Source organism: Podarcis gaigeae (genome assembly GCF_964106915.1).
Source record: "Podarcis gaigeae genome assembly, chromosome: 8".
In the NCBI taxonomy this organism is placed as follows: domain Eukaryota; kingdom Metazoa; phylum Chordata; class Lepidosauria; order Squamata; family Lacertidae; genus Podarcis; species Podarcis gaigeae.
In genome coordinates this window covers 30,691,636-30,712,067 of record NC_139684.1, presented here as the reverse complement: position 1 = coordinate 30,712,067, position 20,432 = coordinate 30,691,636, and the positions used below count along the sequence as shown (strand labels likewise).

The window sequence follows — 20,432 nt, the reverse complement described above, 5'->3', positions numbered from 1 at the left end:
GAAAGATGCCTGCCTTCAAACTCTAGAGAGCTCCAGCCAGTCAGTGTAGACAATACTCAGTGAGATGGACCAAAGGCTTGATTCTGTCCTATATTTCAAATCTGAGCTGCTGCTTCTCCTTTAGACTAAGGTTACCAGACGTCCCCGTTTCTTGGGGACAGCCCCCAGATTTACAAATCAGCCCCCATACAAAATCCATTGAAGTTGACAAATGTCCCCAGATTCATTGGAAAAAAATCTGGTAACCTTACTTTAGACCTGCCAGAAAATTGCTCTCCAATTGGATTAATTTTGGGGAGACAGACAGATGGTGGATCTGGTTTCACGATGTGTCGAAGCAGCAAATAAATATGAAAATGAGGCTCCACTAGAGAGCAGGTTATTTTTTGCCCCTTGCATCTTCTGTATTAGTATCATTTTTACCAGTTTCATACTGCGCAAAACTGGTCCAGAGAGCTACTGCGCTGGACCTGGGCTGATCTCATTGAATGTGAAAGTACCCAAAGCGAAGTGGCTGGTCTTGCAATCTCACCTCCTTTATGTTTTGCAGTATGCATTATTCATAATAATCAATGGAGACAATGGAATTTAAAAGTGTTTCACTTTGACTGGATTGGACCCAGTGGCTTTGTAATATTATTTATGCTGTCATTCAGGTGTGATAATTCTTAACAAGGATATCCTTTAGTCTGCAATGTTTAGAAATAGTTTGTAAAGACACTAGTATGTTACTGAAGACTTTATTGATTCTATTAAACATGATTCTATCACATTTGCCACTGGAAATACATCGGTCACGTGTTCAATACCTTTCCCAATAGCATGGTATACAGAAATCCTTGAGGGCTGATTAAATAACCTATTCCACTAAGAAAAATAGTGTCTGTATCTGTTGTTACTTAGGACTGGCTTGGCCACTGAAAATTTGGGATATCTATCTATGGTGGCAGGTAGTTTTTAAATATAAATTAGATGGAAAAAATGCTAGAAAACTGTTTGAGGAGAAAGTTATTCATTTCCCACCTGCTGCAGTGGCAGCTGGGTGAGATGCACATCTATTCTGTTACTGTTTATTTATAAGCTGCCTTTCAGCCAAAAAGGCGGCTCACAAGAATAAGCAGATATATACTAACAATACAACTGATACAAATTAAAAACATTTCAACTGTATTAAAAGCCAAACGCATCTGGGTTCCAGCCCCAAAGGCAAAGAAAATTCCCTACAAGAATGTTAAGAAAATTAAGAATACTTAGGCAGCATCTTCCCCTTATAAAGGTCCCAGGCAGTGGGGTGGGGACAAGGCAGATGGAAAAGCTTTCCTATAGCCAGTCAGTCAAGGTGAGATGGAAGAAGAGCAAACAGCCTGCTGCAAGGCCACAAGCAATGGCAACCAGTAGGCTGAGCCCCAACCGACTTAGCTGGAGATCCTGCCCCTGCAGACAGTGGCAGACTTTGGGCTCTTAAATTTCAGCGGCGCCCTGTGCAACACTAAAATTGGGTGCCCTCCACATCTCACACTCCATTGTACAGCATTGCTTTGGTGTCCCCTGCAACATGCCCCCCCCCGGTGCACCAGTTGTGCCACCCTATGGCTGCCACTGCTGCAGATTACACTGGCAAGCAGTTTGGTTCCCCGCCATCTCCCTCCATTCCAGTGCAACCACCAGTTGCCTCAGAACGAATCAGGGATTTGATCCACCGCTTGTACTCTCCACGTGGTGGCTCCTAAGTCCTGCCTATGTGGACCAATCAACTGGGAAATGGTGGTCTTAGGCCTGGTGATATGATCAGTCCACAGCTGCAAGGAACAGGATGGGTGAAGAGAAAGCGGAAAAGATGTGGAGAGCATCTTGGTCCAGGGGGATTCCTCAGGTCAGGTTCTTAGGGGGAGGGTGACACTCACATGGCCTCCCTCAGCACACTAAGCCATAGGTGGCCATGATGACCAGGAAGTAGTGCTTTACCTGGATTGTATCCAACTTTTGGATTTTGTTTGTATTACTCTACAAAGGCCTGAACATCTTGGACCCAGGGTGCCTCAGGGACTGCCTCAACCTTTACAACCAAGGCTGATCAGTATCATCTGCTGAAGCATTGTGTTGTCTTTGTTGTCGTTTAACAACCACAAGAAACTGAGCCTGTAGTGTAGTGCAGGCATAGACAAACTCGGCCCTCCATATGTTTTGAACTACAATTCCCATCATCCCTGACCACTGGTCCTGTTAGCTAGGGATGATGGGAGTTGTAGTCCCAAAACATCTGGAGGGCCAAGTTTGTCTATGCCTGGTATAGTGTTTCTCAGACTTGGATCCCCAGCGGTTGTTGGACTACAACTCCCATCATCTCTAGCTAGCAGGACCCATGGTTAGGGATGATGGCAGCAATGGCACTGCTTTAGTGTCATTGGCCCAGTCCTGGGGAACATTCTACCCACAGAGATTCAGCAGCTGTTTCTGGGCCAACTTTTAAACACCTGCTGAAAATGTTTGTATTTTGCCAAGGCCTGTGCAAGCAATTAAGAATGCATCCTTCCACAATGGTTAATAGACTGAGTAAGGATATACTCTCTTTCTCACGTGTTCTCACTTGAGCTGAAATGAAGTGGCTGCCCTAGTTCATTACCTCCATTAGTGGGTGGCAAATTGGGATGATCATTTCAAAAATTCTCAGAAGGGCAGGGCCTGAAACAGATCATCAGTATGGTATAGCAACCAGTGCCTCTTTTCAGGGAACTGGAAATTGTAGCTTCATAAGAGGCATAGGTTTCTGACAGCTCTTGGCACCCTTAACCAACTACAGCTCCCAGTATTCCCTGAAGGAGGCCATCGTTATTTAAAGTGGTATGATATTGTTTTAAAAATGTATGGTGCGGATGGGGCCTAAATACTTGGAAGCCTGAAATTTCTGAACCAAATTTAAAATAGTTTAGAATATATAGCTTTTTTTAAAAAAAAACAACAACAACACTAGGATGCAAGTGCAATTTCTAATTTGTTTGTCTTTTGGTGGGGAGGAGGAGAGATGTACAAACAATGCAACATTTTTCAGGGCACAGTTCACAGATGGCTGGTTTGGCATTTAGATCATTTCAGTGAAAGAAAACAGTAGAGAAAAAAATAGTTCCTTGTTGTTGAGGTCGCTTAGAGAAATAATTGCTGTTATTGACAGAGTGCTATTAAAAGGAGCTTCTAGAACTGTCAGACTCCTGTCTGTTTCGATGACTATTCCAGCATTCAGGTCTGCAAGGGAACCCTTGATTGCTAACAAGTGCTAGTATACATTTAAATTCACATTTATCTAGACATATTTTTCCTTCCGGGTGTATATGTGTGAATTTCTGTAAATATTTCACATATGTGCTTTGCAACCCAGAGTTCTTCTAAATCAGAAAGAGCCGTACAAGTATAGCACTGAATTAGAAATATATATATTTAATTCATGAAGATCATCTTATATGTTTTAGAACACTGTTTAAGCCAATCCTTACTCTGTTGAAAAGTGCTTATTAGAGGTAAATTACACATTTTACTACTGGAGCATTAGAGGTACCATTAGTGCAAATTTAAAGCACTGCAAAAAAACAGTAATGTTAATTTCAAACATAGAAACTAAATATATTTTCTACCTTTTATTGCCCGTTCTCTCTCTAATTTTTATTGACTACCTTTTATCTTAACTATATGTTCTTACTCAATACGATTGTAATGCACTGTAACGGTATTAATATTTTATAGAAGAAACTGTATTTATAGTTCTTTATTTGGAAACAATGCAGCAGGTCTGCAGATCTTTGAATCCTTCTGGAATGGTGCCCTCCAAATAATGATAAATTACTTGAGCAGAATGCCATTTGCTAATTATATCCATGATTTACTGCAGAGCAAGACTTAAATCATTCATTTCAGTCTTGCGTAACAGTGCCATAAAATTTTTAGGGTTAAAAATTGTTTCCATATGTATAATTTAAACAAATTTTAGTGCTATTGTTTACAGAAAAACATTGTAGTCATCCATTTGTTACATATTTTGTGCCCCCCCCCAGCTTGTACTTTTAATGATCACTGTGGTGGAATAGTTTTGCTTTGTTTTAATAATCATATCTTTTAATTCTGAAGCACTTTTAGCATATTAAGTTAAGGAAAATATAACTTGTGTGTTTATGCTGTGTAAGTCTTGAGTAGATAGAAAGTGATTCAAATAAGTTTTTTTATCATTTTACAGGGGAAAGAACTGGAATTAGAAAAATAATTAGTGGGTTTTTGGAACCATCATTATTGTAGAAGGATAGATGTTGATCCCCTCCCTAATAATTCATTTTAATACAGCTAATATACCTATTTGTCTTTTGATAATTGCAGGTGAGAAACCTTACAAGTGTCCCCACTGTGATTACGCTGGCACACAATCTGCTTCACTCAAATACCACTTGGAACGACATCACCGGGAACGGCAGAATGGTGCAGGACCACTTTCTGGACAGTCTCAAAGTCAAGAACATAAGGAAGAGACTTCAAATAAAGGATCAATGTTCATTAGACCTGAAGTACTGAGAGGAGCCTTCAAGGGTCTTCCTGGAATAGATTTCCGGAGTAGCATGGGATCTCAACAATGGTCACCAGGAATGCTTTCCTCAGGAGATCATCCAGGTCATTCAACTGGCATGTCTTCAGAGGTTTCTTCAGACAGCATCAAGGGGTCTGACATATCTTCCAAAGGGACACGCTTTTCTGAGCTGGGCAGAGCTTACCATAGTATGGTTGGAAATGGAGTGAACTTCCAAGGGTCGTTGCAAGCTTTTATGGACAACTTTGTCCTCAGTTCCTTGAAGAAAGAAAAAGAAATGAAGGATAAAGTCCTGTCTGATTGCATTTCCACAAAGCCTCTGGCTTTAGAGAGTGGTGAGGAGAAATCATCTAATAAGCAGAGAAAAACAGAAAAATCACAGTATGAGCCTCTTGACCTCTCTGTGAGACCAGATGCAGCCAGTCTTCCAGGTTCATCCGTTACAGTCCAAGACAATATTGCTTGGCATGGCTGCTTGTTTTGTTCATTCACGACATCATCGATGGAATTAATGGCTCTTCATCTCCAAGCCAATCATTTAGGCAAGGCAAAGCGTAAAGACAGTGTTTTAGGATCAACTAGAAATGGTAAAGACCCACCCAGGGAGGCCATTGCTTCAGCAAATAAAGCTAGCTTGCTGCTGACTTCCATACAGTCCAACAAAGATGTAGCTACTTCCAATTTGATTGGCCAGATAGACCCGGCTTCTGAAAGAATGAACCAAGGATCCAAGGACTCTCCAGGAGAACAGAGGAACACCCCTTGGCCTGGTCACATGGATTCCACTTTTTATAATTTTGCAGCAGACTTCTACAAGCAATTTGGCGTTTATTCCGGAGTTGTCGGAGCACAAAATGCTTGCACCGGTAACAAACCTGACATAAAAACACAAAGTGAAGATGACCCAAGCATGCTGCTTTCTGACTCTGTAAATAAAAGTGCTACTGACGACCTGTCAGACATAGCTTCCTCTGAAGACATGGAGTCCTCCAAGGAAGAAACCATTGATGATGAGGACATTGAAACAGAACCTGATCTTACGAACAAACCATTGTCCAATCTGAGCAAAGATGGTGCCGATAGAGGGGACAACGTACAAGGCTCTGGTGCCTCAAAGGGACTCATGCCGCCATTGCCACCTTCCGAAAAGCAGTGGCACAGTCAGAATCTCCTTGCCTCCCATGAAGCTACACCAGGTGCCATGAAGCCTGAACCAGCTCAGAGCCCACAGGTCCTGGAGAAGCAAGTCAACATGTTGTCGGTCCTAAGAGCCTACAGCTCTGATGGCTTAGCAGCCTTTAATGGACTTGCAAGTAGCACAGGAAGTAGTGGATGTATCAAGAGACCTGACTTGTGTGGTAAGTTTTAGAATCCTTATTTCAGACCATTTCAGAGAAAAACAACAACCCACAAAATTACTGAGTATGTCAAACTGTGCTTGTTAGTAAATTTGGCTTTAAGATGATGTTTTAAAACCTTGGGACAAAATTCTACTTTGTTACAAAGCATGGACCTCCATTGAAATTAGTGGTGCTTCATGCAGCAGTACGTGGCCTTTATACGTGGTCCAGGCCATTAAAAAAAATACATTGTGTAGTTTTTAATTAGATAAGTAGTTATATAAGACATTTGTATTTATGATATGTGACCAGAACATCTGCTGCTTCATTTTGATCAATCTGGGTTTATTTTATTTTTTTAAACTGACATGGTAACTTGCAACTTTTCAGCATTTGAACTGAGAAAAAAAAAGTAAAAACACTAAATGCTTTGCCAAGCCTAAGCCTAGTTTGCTTTCCAAAAAAATTATTTCCTTATGTTGAATAAGGACATATTGAATATGCTCAATGAAATATAAATTAAAAAAATCTGGGTGGGTTATTCCAATTCGTAGTTATATTTTTATAGAGAAATCCCAAAATTTATTAATCAGACAGTGAGGATTATATCCAATGTTAGTAAAACTCAGAGTTGACCTGCTGAGATTAGTGGACCTGCTTTAGCCCTGCTCATTAATTTCAGTGGATCTACTCTTTGTAGAACTTAGCTGGGTTCAATCCTAATATTTTATTATTTTCAAAAGCTAGGCTATTTACTGTTTCAATTCCCTTACACAATTTCCTTATGGTAAACAACACAAACATCAATTACCTAATTAATAAGACAGTTGTGTGAAAAACAAACAAACATGCTGTTGTCCTTGAGCAGGTGCATATAATCACTTTATCCCTATGCACAATTATTTTTGGAGTCACCAACTGGCTGGTTACATTGTCTAGGTCAACTTATCTAATCATTAGGTTATCTAGAATGTAAAGAGTTTGAACTTGCTTACTGCCTTGATGGTTTCAGCAAAGTCTATTTTTATTACTTGTCCAAAGTGGGGTGCTTAGGAAGTCTGTGTCATATTATTACCACCACATAGTGACACCAACATTCCTCATGTAAAGATTGAGAGAGAAACTGGGTCCTTTCCCTTTTCTATATGCTCCACAACCATGCAAGCCTCAAATACCAAAACTTCTAGTGTGTAGGAAAACCCAGAGGTTTATGCAGCTTTCGGTGCAAATAGATTTAAACAAAACAAAAAACAAAACAAACAAAACCTTTAATGAACAGAAAGGGTCTGTACAAATTCATCTTTTAATATGATCTCTGTAGTTTTAAAGCACAGAAAGAGCTGCAACAAAAATCCCAAGCAGACCATTTTTTAAAAAAATGAATTTATATACTGCAGTGGTGATGAGAAATAGCAAAGAAATGTAAAACCTAGCTGCACATCCTGCCCCACTAGATGGTACTGGCACCCTGATCCTACAATTCCAGCTGTACAATGTGCACATTTGCAAACATGGGCTTGTCATAGTCACACTTTCCTTTTTTGGACGTGCCCTTAAGAGGTTGCAATGCATGGAGTGTTCCTAGGACTTTCTGCACCAGCTTTGAAATCTTCAGAATGGGGGTATACCATTGCTGGGCTGGCATGTTGTCACAAACCGAGGTAGAACACCTCCATTGCAGGCTGATGTAAGTGCGTTGCAGGGGGTTGGACTAGATGACTCTAGGGACCCCGTCCAACTCTACAATTCTGTAGTTCAAAGTGCTCAGGAAGAGTGGCGTGCAGAGGCATAAAAGCACACAGCCTAAGTTCAGCTTATTAACCCAGAGAGGTAACATACACAGTAAGCAGTTTAGAAATAGCATTCAGCAAGCTGGGTGGGGGGTGGGGGTGGGTTGCAATGCCATACCTCTAAACTTTGCCTTTTGCAAATCAAGGCCACCCACGCTGCTTGGCTCAGAAATATGCTGGGCTGTTTATTTTTAAAATGTGGAATCACAGAGTTACTAAATTGGAGCTTATTACACTAAGACAGAGGTCTCTTGGGCGGAAGTAAAAAACAATGAATTGAAGTAGTTGTTGGGAGACCATGCGTATAGAGGCTCCACCTTATTTTCTACTATTCTAGGTGTAGGTATGGGGTGGTCTAAAGCCCAGGTGTTGGAGTGGAGTGGGATGGAGAAGACTGCAGCATTCATATTGCTATATATCTGGCAAACCAAGGGCATTCACAAATCCACATACAAGGACTGTTGCAGATCTAAACAAATGTCCGGCTGCTGGACATTTAAAATTGTCCAGCAAATTCAAGATACTGGATCTCAAATAAGTGGAGTTGCAGTCCATTAGGAAGGTTACACGCATGCCTTGAACTTTTAATATGCAGATATGGCTGCAGGGTGGCTTTGAATGGAGAAGTGTGCCATTCTGAGCTCAGTACCCATAACTATGCGGTGCAAAGAATGTTTTCCAAGTTGTCAAAAAAAGAAAGAACTATGGGATTTCTGACAGTTTGAAAAATATTGACAGCTGTTAATGTTATGCAAATTGAAAGTCCCACATTCCCTCCTTTTAATAGCTGTTCAGCCTCGTGATTATGAAAAGGAGGCTGTCCAAAAAATCTAAAATTTAAAGTTTCCCAGTGTGAGATTGTGATCAAAGTTTCACAATCTTACTTTCTATTTAAGTCTTATATTCACTTATTATAAACCACATTATCATTGTCATCGTCATCACTTTTGAAAACAAATCTGTTTTATTTTTTTAATTTCCCATCCTTCTAATGATTCAAAATTAATTTCATGAGTTGCTGAGAGCACGAAAGTTTCACAAGCTGTGCCTTTTAACTGAGATAGAGCATCAGAGCTACGAGGTTGACCTGCAATAAGTTTGATTGTTTTTATATGTGGAATTGCAGTTCAAATCCTCTTTCCCACACCTCCAGATTTTATTTTATTTTAACTTTGGACTGATATCTTTACTAGCCATTTCCACAGAAGTCTTCATAGCTGCAGACTATGAAGTTGTAGTAGCCTTGCAGGAGTATTCTTCAGTATTCTTAAGAGTTCTGCCAGTTTGTGATCCCAGAGACTGAAAATAAATTAATGTATATGAAACACAGATCATTGCTACTGAGTTTTCTGCTGCTCCTCAGACTAAGGAATTTTTGTGAGCTGCTATCAGAGCAAATGTGAGCCCGTTGGCCTGCTCTGAAAGAAGTGAATTGGTGGCATAGTCAACGCATTCCAAGATGCATCCCTTGTGATTGGTTGCATTTGTTGCTCGTAAGTCATGTTTCCTCAGTGAATGGCTGTAGAGAGCAGTCATAATGGATGACTGTTCAACTAGTAGTAACAAATCATGTTACCAGTTGACCACTTGAGTTATCATGCATAATGTAGGCATCCTGGGAGATGGGTTGGGTGTAAGGCTGAACTTAGTGGAATGATTGTTGTTTCTTCACTTGGAGGGTTGAACTTAGAGAGCTTTAGACTAGCTTTGCTTGAAAGCTACTTGCTGAACGGCGTTTTAATGGAAATATGCTAGCATCTCTTAACCCAAACAGTGTTACTGTCCCCTTCTTTTTCAGCCCAATTCAAGCAGGTTCTTGGCTGCTTTGAGCTAGTGAAATAGCATTGCAATCCCAACTGTGTTGTCCTTTGGCTAACCCAGGTCCACCTATCATCACAATGGGGCACTTGGGACCTCTTCACGTGTTATAGTTTAGCAAATATACTGTGTGTACCCATCATGTTCCTGTAATACATGGGAGGGGTACATATTTATTTTGCCCCTCTATCTATATGCTGCAAGAAGTGGAATGGGTCCAGTCTCTCTGCCACACATAGTGGTAATGTACATACGGTGAAAAGAATGTGAATTTCTATTGCATATTATGGAGTACATGGTGGGTATGCATAGTGCTTCTCTTCATTGTGTAATGATGAAGTAACCCAGATTAGTTTTGCTTCTGCTTAAATGTATGAGTGTGCCTGACATTGCACAAATAGATGGATACAGACTGTGCACCTAATGATGGTCATTCTTTAGTTTAGTTTAGATAACAACTAACTGGAGACATTTGTCATTTATAGGTTTTTAAAAAAATAATACCTCCTGACGTTTTGCATTATCCCATTGCCATTATGAGTTTTAAAATGTGACTGATTCACTTGCTCTGATGGTGAGACAGTCAGCAGGAATGTTCTACCCATATTGATCTCAACATCTGCTCTCCCCACTTGAAATAGGCTCTGTCATCCCAGTCAAAGCTTCCCCAATCCTTGCTCAGAAAACAGTAGTTTGTAGACCAAGACAATCATTAACTCTGCTGCTTTGGTGCCATGTTTAATGGGTATGCATCTGGAGACCAAAATATCCCCATGCATTCACTTGTATAACGGACATGAGGAATGTTCTAGGATAAAGATCATGAATGACGGCATATTTTTCTTGTGTGTTTCAGCAAACTGGCTATTGCAAATAGTATGTTACTTTGTAAAAAAGTAATTGATCCAGACTTGGCTACACACACACAAAACAAACAAACATGTTTGATTTGCTTAACCTAGCAATATGGACCAGATTTTCACTTAGATATATATAACTGTTAAATCACTGAAGCAATCCAGTTTTATGTCTCTAGAGCCTTTATGTAAGAGCAATATAGGGCAAAATTGAAACTTTATGGTGAGCTGAGGGTTAGATCACTCTGTCAGCCACCATGATGACCATCTTGTCCCTCACTGTTTTCATTGTTGCAAAACTGAGTTTAAGGGACCTTTGATCAGCTAACCAGTGGACAATTTAGTGCTTTTTAAAAGGTGTGTGTGTGTGTGTGTGTGTGTGTGGAGAGACAGAGAGAGAAACATCAAGGTATAATACTGAGATATACATATACCCTGTAGCTTTAGGGAAGGAATGTCTCCTGCTTTTTAATTAGTACTTCATACCACTACCTTCTGTTTACTCAAAAGTAAGTCCCATTGAATTTAGTGGTTCTTACTCCCTTGTAAACATGGGATTTCACTCCTAATCAGTTTAATACTGAAACTTTGTTCAGTGTTTTTTTCCTCTCCACTCAAGACAACATTTATGGTGAGGACCACTGAGATGCTTCCCATTAATATAAGTGTATTAATGTGATATAATGAAACACCATTCTGCTGCTTAGAACATCCTTCTCGACACAGTCCCCATGAATGTAATGTGGAATTAGGTGGGAGGTGGCTCGTCCACATGATACCCATAACATTTTCTATTGGATAAGTTTTGTACTGTTTCCTTTTTGTCATGTGACTTGATCTTAACTTCCAGTCACTCACATCATGGTCCATATTTAGACATTTTTGCTTGGTGATCCTGTCATAGTTGTGGTATGCTACTTTAATATCAGGTTTTGATCTTTCTTGCCCATACCAGTATGTTGGTATCAACCAGCCTTAATTAGATGTTATGCAGCTAAATTAACAAATGCTTATAAAGCACCTTGCAAAGGTCCTGAAGAAATGAGGACTACACAAATATGGAATGTTGCTTCGTGTCCAGCATTATATCTTTACCAGAAGCCTTCTTTGTGGTTGGCAGTTATATTTAATCTCCCTTTAACCGCTGTTAGAAATAAAATGAGGCTATAAAAGCAGTCCATGTCACTATTATCTCTGACCTTCTCTGACATATCTGGCTGCAATCATATACGCATTTACCTGTGGTACTTACTTCTGAGTAGGCCTGTATAGGATTGCACTTTAATATGTTATTTTAAATAGGGGACTGTTGTGTTGCTGCTGAATATGCACAATGTTGTAATAACACGGATCTTATTAGAGCAACCCCAGGGTCTGTACTTGTTGAGCTGCCCCATGAGAAAGGTATGAATTAGATCTATGAATTATAATATTCAGAATTTGCTGGTTTTTCCCCTTTTGCTAAAATCTCTGATCTACTTTGTTCCATGTAGAGTTTTTTCTGTTCTTGAAACCCTATTTTGGCTCTTAGAAACAACTTGGTACCGTGTTGAATGGAATGAGGTGTCTTTGTGAACACATCTTCCACCACTAACAGATTGTATAATAGTCTGTTTTATGGTAGTGCCTTCAAATCTCAGGGCAAATTCACAAGGCTATGCTTATCTTGTGATAACAGCAGTGATTATGACAGCTTGCTTGTTTGGACGGATATCACAGCTCAACTCTCCTGGACAGGACTTCTTTATCACATGAACAAAGTGCATTTAACTGAAAGGAAGCATTATCAAGCAATAATCACTTAACTGCTACCACTTCAATTAAGGGTATGAATTTGCATGCAGAACTATGATAGTTTCAGGAGAATTGAGGACATGTCTCAGTCTAAATAGTCTCTTTTCATGGGCCTAATCTCATTATCTTCTGGGCATGGTCTTCAATAGTCACTCTGTCTGTCTGTGTGTCTCTCTCATACACACAAACCCTCCCCTGTGTTGACTCCATGTGAATCCTGCATCATATGAAGGATTTGCTTTTGGCATGTTATTTACAATCAAATTGTGGGGTATTCAGCAGTGCACGAAAAGTGGAATATTATGCAAAAAATGCACATGACTGGCTCATCATGGGTTGAACCATTTGAGAGCCATTGTGGTTCTTCCTGAGACTATTCTGCACAAACAAGGTAATTAAGTAGTATCATGGTCTACCCATATCACTCAATTCTCTTTCACTCATCTTTCCAAAATATCATCTTTCTTTTGTATTTGGTCAAAGTCTAGCTGAAGCAATATGTTTGGTTGATTTGTCTATTTGCATCGCTTCTTCATATTGCTAAATTTCTGTTAAATGTCATTTCACTGAATCCCAAGGTTCCAAAAAACTGACCTTGTGTGCAAGGGCATGAAAGGTGTATTTTCCACTTTAAATGTAAACCACCACAGGAATTAGCAAAGGATTGTTCAGCAGGAGCGTCATTTACATTTCAGTGTTTGTGTATGTTTCAGTTGGGAGAGGGCAAAATTTAGCAAAACCCAAGAAGTCTCTCTTATGGATAAATTCAGGGATCAGGGTTAAATTGTAAAAAGCCTGTGTATTATAGAATCATTTGTCATGATTCTTCTTTCTTTCTTTCTTTCTTTCTTTCTTTCTTTCTTTCTTTCTTTCTTTCTTTCTTGAAACTGCAACAGCTGTAGCATTATCAATGCAGGACAAGCCCCACTCCCCCACTTTTTTTTAGCAAAAGAATCTCTACCTTCTGCGTGCATACCTACCATGCAGGAACATTTAATTGTATCATAGAATAGTCAATCTTGGTATGCAGTATTAAGTACACTGCCTAGATGAAAGATTCCCCTGAGTAACAAATAAGCATGCTCTGAAACCTCTCTCACACACCCTTCTCCACCTTTCCTAAATAGCACCCTTTCATTTGCAGAACTCTCTGGGATCTGAGGAGACATTCAGATCATGCCATTTTCTTTTCTGCCATTACTGTGGTAGAAGGTCTTTTGTCCCTAATGAAGTTACTCCTCCTGTTTGTCTGTGTTAACTGGGATCAGAACCTGGCCCTGAGTCTTTGGGCTTCAGCTGCTGTTGTGGATAATGCATTGCTATTTGCGTGGCAATATCCAACCAAACTCATATGGCTTTCTTCCTTTTTTAATTAAGTCGAATGCCAGCAGCCCAATGAAGTTTGCACTCCTGGATAAAAGGGCTGGTCTGTGCCTAGCATTGTATTTGCCAAATGGTTCGCTAGTCATTTCAGTACAAACAAATGGATGGTGTCAGTAAGTCTGCAAACACTGTTGACATTTAGCCTTGTTTATGTTACTTTCCTTTTGCTGCACATTTTTGGCTCAAAAAGCTACTGTCGGAATCAACAGTGACTTCCTAAGCAGAAGCTAAGGGCCCAGCCTCTTCTAAGCCTCACCCCTGGGACCACTTGCATTATTAAGTGTGGAGGCTTTGACTTGGGGAACTTATGCTCAATATGTCATTTGGCTATCTAGAATTACAATAAAATTAGTCTCCAAATTTGTAGAAAAACAGAGACCAAGACAATATATATACATTGTTTGTTATTTCTAGTTCTGTTTTGTTTTTTCCAACTCTGAACTGAAGCTGTGGAAGGGTGACTGGAAAAGCAAGCCGTTGTATTGCAGATTCTAAGGATGCATATTCTGAATCACTTAATGCAGATTAGGTTCCCTTGAACTTTCACCACCCTCTTGCCATTTAGAATCAGGGTGCTGAAGAGCAACGAAAAGCTGATTCTCCTCACACTTTCCATGGTGAGCTTACTCTTTCCTTTTCGTTTTAGTGATTATAAGTACACAAACATGGATAATAATTATTCCAGATTAATTAAGCAGGAGGCATGAACTTGTGTGCAAGTGACAGAGCTCTTCCGTTAGGCCATAGATCACAAAGAAGTAATTCTGGCTCTTTCTATCCCTGGCACCTGCTGGTTCTGCCAGTTCTAGAAATCCTTCTGATTCTACTCGCCTCTTGGGCATGTCCAACACTTACTTAGATTTCACTGGGCTGAATTGTATCTGGCTGTGTGGCATTGTGTCCAACATCTTCAGCAAATTAAGAAAATGAACCATAGTGACTGGGTTTAATTTAAATAAATACCATGATGTTTAAAGATAGGTAGGAAAGAGAAAGTTAAATCAGGCAAGATAGGTGCAAGGTGCACCCTGACACTTTTCTTATTTTTATGGTTTTGGAATGTGACATGGCTGGCATGTTCCTTGTTGGTTTCTTAATACGTTCCACGTTCTATCTTCAAGTGTCTTCAAAATGAAGGACACCTGGCAATTATAATTCAAGTGTATTTAAAATTCAGAAACCTACAGCCTGGACTTTGGTCTACTCTGCTGTCCTCTGATATACCTACAAGTATTTGCCATGTACTCAAACCATGGTTTCAGTCTCACTTAGTGTACAAAACTACCATAGCATAAATGGGTAGACTGTAATCTGGCACAGTTACTTGTGTAGAATTCCCATTGACATCAGTAGGACTTGCACATAAGAGAGTGTAGAACTGCAGCCATGAACCAGTCCTGTGCTGTTGTTTTTAGTCATAATTTTGCACCTTAAAAAAGAAAGATATACACAAATAAGAACAATTTTTGTCTTTCACATATCAGTATTTTGGATATTCTTTTATTATTGTAAAAAAAAATGTGTAATCTTGTTGAATTTCTGAATCTGCTGCTTTTATGCTCATGTTCCTAGATAATTATATCACTGGGGGTAAATGTAATTACCTGTTGCTCTGTTAACTCTTTAAAGCAAAGAGGAATTTCTATATATTTGTCAAAGTGTAGGAATCGATATGTGTGTTCACTATAATCTGTTTATCGCAGCAATACAAAAATCAAAGGCTTTGTAATATGTTTTGTTATGTAGGCATATGAGTCTAGAGAATGGACTGCCTTCGAAGTGGAAACTTCCTTTTAAAAAGATTACTTAATTGTCATTTCTACTTGAGTTTTAAATAGTTTCAAATTTTGTAATACTTTAGGAGGGGAAGAATTACTGTAGTTATCTTTTTTCATATTCTTTTGAGAAATGCTTCCAGTTTAATATGTTGTACCAGTTTTCCTCTTCTTCAATATTAACCAAGAAATGACAGTGAAATTCAATGAACAACACTCTTGACAGCCACAGTGTAAAAAAACCTGTGATTGAAGTGAAATGTGTAAACTTCTGCTGGGTTATCATGTGCTTTGAAATAGAGTATTGTTGGAAGTAATTAGAAAATATATTAAGGTTTCCTGGTAATGAAGGCATGTAAGTTTTAATAATTGTTGCTTTCTGAATAAGTGTCACACTTTATCTTTAAATGTATATGGAGTTCCAAGTTAGGTCATTTCTGAATGGAATGTAAAACAATACTAAAAACAATGCTTCAATAACTTATCTTGGTGTTGCTAATAAAATTAAAAAGCTGTTAACCATTAGTATAGTTTGGAGTCATTTTGTTAATTCACTCAACAACAGAACTGCCAGGAAGCTGCTCTGTCAGCTGGAGGGGAAGGATCCATCTTGAGGTGTTTTACAGGGAAACTGGGTAGTGCAACTGGTTGGGATTTCATTTCTTCTTTCTTTTTTTATAATTTCTTGAATGAAAAGACGAATTTGTTCAAGTGAAAAGCCACCAGTGCATCTTTTGCTCACCTACGATATAACAATTGGTTAGCTGAAGAGGAACATATTGAAGTGTATCATAGTGATGTGCATCTTTTTTCACTGATGTAAATCAAAGATAACACAGCTGAATTTAGGGTTCCCATGCCATACACCAAAAACCCGCCTTATGCCAGATGAAGTGGGAGTTGCCTGAGCTTTGGCTTCTTACATCTGTTCATCTCCAGGTTCTCCCCATTGCCCTTCCTTCTGTGGGGCACATGTGAAGCCTTTTGCTACAGCTGCTGGTGAAGAGGAAGAAGTTCAAAGGCAAGATGAACTACATATTCCTCATTTCATTCTCCACAAGTAATTTTAAGGGCATCCTATGAATCTCTAGATTGCTACCTGGCAGCTCTAGAAGGACTTAATAGAGCTGCCTTATGTGAGCCAGACCAATTGCTCATCTAGACCAATATTGCCTATACAGGGCTTCTCTAACCTAGTACCCTTCAAGAGACTACAGCCTCCATCAGCTCCAGCCAACAAAGCCAACAATCAGGGATGATGAAAGACGTGAGTTTGACAGCATCTAGCACACCAGATTGAGGAAGGCTGGCCTGTACTGACAGACAGTGGCTATCCAGAAAGAGTCTTTCCTAGGCCTGATCCCAGCTGGAGACTTTTTCTCAATTGCTGGTATACCAAACAGATCATCCCTCCATCCAGTCTCTCTCACTAATATATAATTTAATGTTGTCACTTGTGAATAACATATTGGTAGTTTTTTGTTTATGCCTTCCAAACACCATGAGTCAGGACCTGACATTTGAGTGTTCTGTGTCATACTGAGAAAAATCTGTAGTTCACCAGTAGAACAATTATATTATTTTGGAATGCTTGGAAATAATACAGCATTTGTGAGATAACTGTAACATTTATCCAGACTCACTGTGAGATTGTTCTCTCTCTTTGTTTCTCTCTCTCTGACGGCACTTCCCCTCACTAGGAACTCTTTAAAACACACACACACACACAACCCAACAGACATTTTCAAAGTCAGAAGAAAGTTACAACTTTAAATAGTTATCCATGCTGGAAGAATTATAGCCTCATATGTATACTTTTTGCACTCAGATAGGAGAACACTCTCTGTATCCCATGGGAATAACAGTGGTGAGATGATGTCCCAACAGGACAAAAGGACATTTGTGTGAGCAGCATAATTTGAGGTTTCCACTATCACATCTGACTCTGTAATGCTACAGCTGAAGCCACATCACTAGTGTTGAAGGCTATGCCACCATTGTATAAGGACCTTGTTTTGCAATATGTAACAGACACTGCAGTTATTGTTCCGGCCTTCTTAAGGTATAAATGCTTTGTGGCTAGAGGCAGGGCCATTGGTTTTAGTGAATGGCTGTTTAATGCAGACTTGTTTAAAAACACACACAAAGTGAACAACTTGCAGAACAAGAGTGCTTCTCAGGTGGCAGACACCTCCACCCTTCAAAATTTTCACTTCTCAAAATTTTGCGATACATTACTTCAGCCCATTAAAGTGTACAGAAATGCATATACCAGAGCAAAATGTGTATAAAATGCACATATTACATGCAAAAATTACATGCAAAAATGCATTAGGAAAATTATGTTGCAAAAATGCATATGTTAGGCAAAATTGCATGCAAAAATGTGCATATTAGGGTAAGTTTGCTGCTAAATTTTCATGGGCATTAAAAAAATTATTTTGCATACTCATATGGAAATGTGGAAAACTGAACTTAATAATTAAAAAATTAAAACCCGAGATAACTTGAAATTCACAGATTCACCTATCCCTAGCAAACATAGCCATTGATTCTGTTCACCTGACACTGCTGCTGTGTCACTGGAACTCACAATATGAGTTGGCAATGAACATCCTAAACTAGGTTGCTTAAAATGCTTTCAGTTGGACAGCACAATTAGATCTGTAAACCCAAGGATGCCTTGAGCGTAGATTGCTTGTCATGCAGACCCCTTACTACAAGGCAAAAATTGCTTTTGGAATTGGAGACTGGAGATTCCAGAACAGTTTGTGATGTGGTGTGATGAGAGTACCTGCTGTTCAAGGCATATAAACAAATGTAAATCCCCCTTTGCACACACAAACCCTTTGGCACATCTCAAGGAACCACAGCCTAGTTGCATATTGGAGTCCATCAGTTCAGTTCAGAGGATGTGACTTGTGTACCACAGCTTTCTTACATTAGATGCTTCCACAAGGCATTCCATCATGATTTCAAAGTCCACAATAGAATAAGTGTCTTATTTTTATTGGGTAGTATTGTTCAGAAATAAACACTTTTGATCTTATGGATCTTTGGGAAAATGCATAATAATAAATACAGAGAATCTAGCAACTTGGATGTAGCATAAGCTCTAATGTGTGATCCAGAATCTTGATGGAACACCCTAACCCAACTTGGTTATATCTGGAGTTCATACAGTTTGGAATTAAACACACTTTCTGTTTACCAACTCTCTCACCATCATGGAGTGCTTCATGAGTTCATTCCTGTCAGGTCTCCAAGATGTTGAGCCCAGACCTATGGATGTATATTCAGAAGCATATCCCACTAAGTTCAATAAGATTGACTCCCAGCTTAACGTGCCCGCGATAGAAATCTTGGTTTATTTCCATGGTCTCCATGGACTTCCCTTTCCATGAAGGTTTTTGCTCTATTCGATACTTCCATTTATATATATTGATTATTCCTGTTTCCTAAAACAATGTGGTTCATTGGCTCAGATTTCCACAAGCTTTGCAATTAAATAAAATTCTGCATTAGCCAGGACAACATAACAGCATGTTCTGAGCATTACAAAAAACAACAACCAAATTTGGTTACAAATTCAAATATTTAAGGCACTTCAGAAGAAACAGCAACCTAATTGGAATATTTTTGGAACTTCAGACATACATGATACATTGACCAGGAGGGAATTACAAACACTTTAACAACCCGTGAACACAAGATTTCTGTTACAACTGCTGACCTTTGGATTCAGCAGAGTTGTGAACTTTAAATCTCGGCTATGTCTTGTAAAAGTTGAAAGATCAGGGAAGTAGGGAGGGATTGTACTGGGGAAAATGCTGAATCACTCCTGATGAAAGGTGGTATCTGATGCTAGTCCTACCCAGAGTAGACCCATTGAAAATAATGGGCATGGCTAAGAAACAATATCCTCAGTGGGTCTAATCTCAGTAGAACTTAGTTGGCTACAATGCAAACTGTTCATCATGATCATTTTTCCCCATGTGAGATGACTTGCCATCCTAAAGACAACCTTGTGACACATCTACTTTCTTATCTATGCACTGAATTAGGGGGTTGCTGTCAGTTTTAAGCTCTTAGGAACCCCCCCCCTAGAAATGGACAGATTGCATCCTTTTCCCTTGTGACCTTTGGCACTTTAGCAAATCATAGACATGTGATTTTCCCATGATACCACTGACTTCTATTATATAAGTCACACATGAGATCCAATATTTGAAACTACAACCCCTTTTTTTCTGGGCCAGGCATGTTCTCTGTGGGTTGGACTACTGCAATCCATTGTCAATGAACACACCACCCATTCATAACTGGTTTACTTGATGTTGGGACCCCATTCATTTCAGTTAATCTTAAGCAGGATGGTCTGGCTGCAGTGCAAGTTTTGAGTGATGTCAATGGGAGCGATGGGTTCATTTTAGGATATAGCATTAGCTTGCTTATAGTGGCCTGGAGATGGAGTCATAGCTGTTTATTACAACAACAGCACGTTAAGATTTTTACTTATCGATCTGCTAATATATATCCTCCATATATTGCTATCCATGTGCATAGCTTTAATAGAAGATGGTTGCTGTGCTAAGTACCGTATTTTTCGCCCCATAAGGCGCACCGGCCCATAGGGTGCACCTAGTTTTTTGGGGGGGAAATAAAGAAAAAAAAATATTTCCCCCCCAGGTGCGGGGCTGGGGCGGGGGAAGCCCGAGCTTCCCCCCGACCCCAGCCCCCAGAACAGGCTGCTATCCACAAGCCGTGGGAGAGCTGTGCGACTTCGCGCAGCTCTCCCACGGTTAGCGGAGAGCTGCATGAAGCCCGAAGCCTGGGGCATGCTGAGCTCAGCACGCCCCAGGCTTCAGGCTGCAGGCAGCTCTCCCATGGCTTGCTGATAGCTTCCTGAAGCCTGGAAAGTGAGAGGGGTCAGTGCGCACCGACCCCCCTCGCTCTCCAGGCTTCAGCGAAAGCCTGCATTCGCCCCATAGGGCGCACACACATTTCCCCTTCATTTTTGGAGGGGAAAAAGTGTGTCCTATAGGGTGAAAAATACGGTAAATTACAATATAAGAATTCAGCACAGAAGAGGAGGCAGGGCTAAACAAAAG

At 39.8% G+C, this 20,432-nt stretch overlaps 1 protein-coding gene and 1 long non-coding RNA gene across 6 annotated transcripts in view; one reads left to right on the top strand and one right to left on the bottom strand.

Moving 5' to 3' along the window:
- Nucleotides 1-20,432, top strand: part of ZNF536 (zinc finger protein 536) — a 448,938-nt gene that overhangs the window by 280,825 nt on the left and 147,681 nt on the right. For 4 of the 5 annotated variants that reach the window (XM_083750421.1, XM_083750419.1, XM_083750420.1 and 1 more), the window contains one exon: nucleotides 4,360-5,922. In XM_083750421.1, coding sequence (XP_083606547.1) covers nucleotides 4,360-5,922 — 1,563 coding nt within the window. Of the gene's footprint in view, nucleotides 1-4,359; nucleotides 8,394-20,432 lie in introns of those variants that run through there. The other variant, XM_083750423.1, reaches the window with a different exon arrangement.
- LOC310849848 lies at nucleotides 10,008-13,001 on the bottom strand. The gene is made up of 2 exons (XR_014567131.1): nucleotides 12,731-13,001; nucleotides 10,008-12,530 (listed from the first exon to the last, which is right to left on the bottom strand). It is a non-coding gene; the product is annotated as an uncharacterized lncRNA (long non-coding RNA).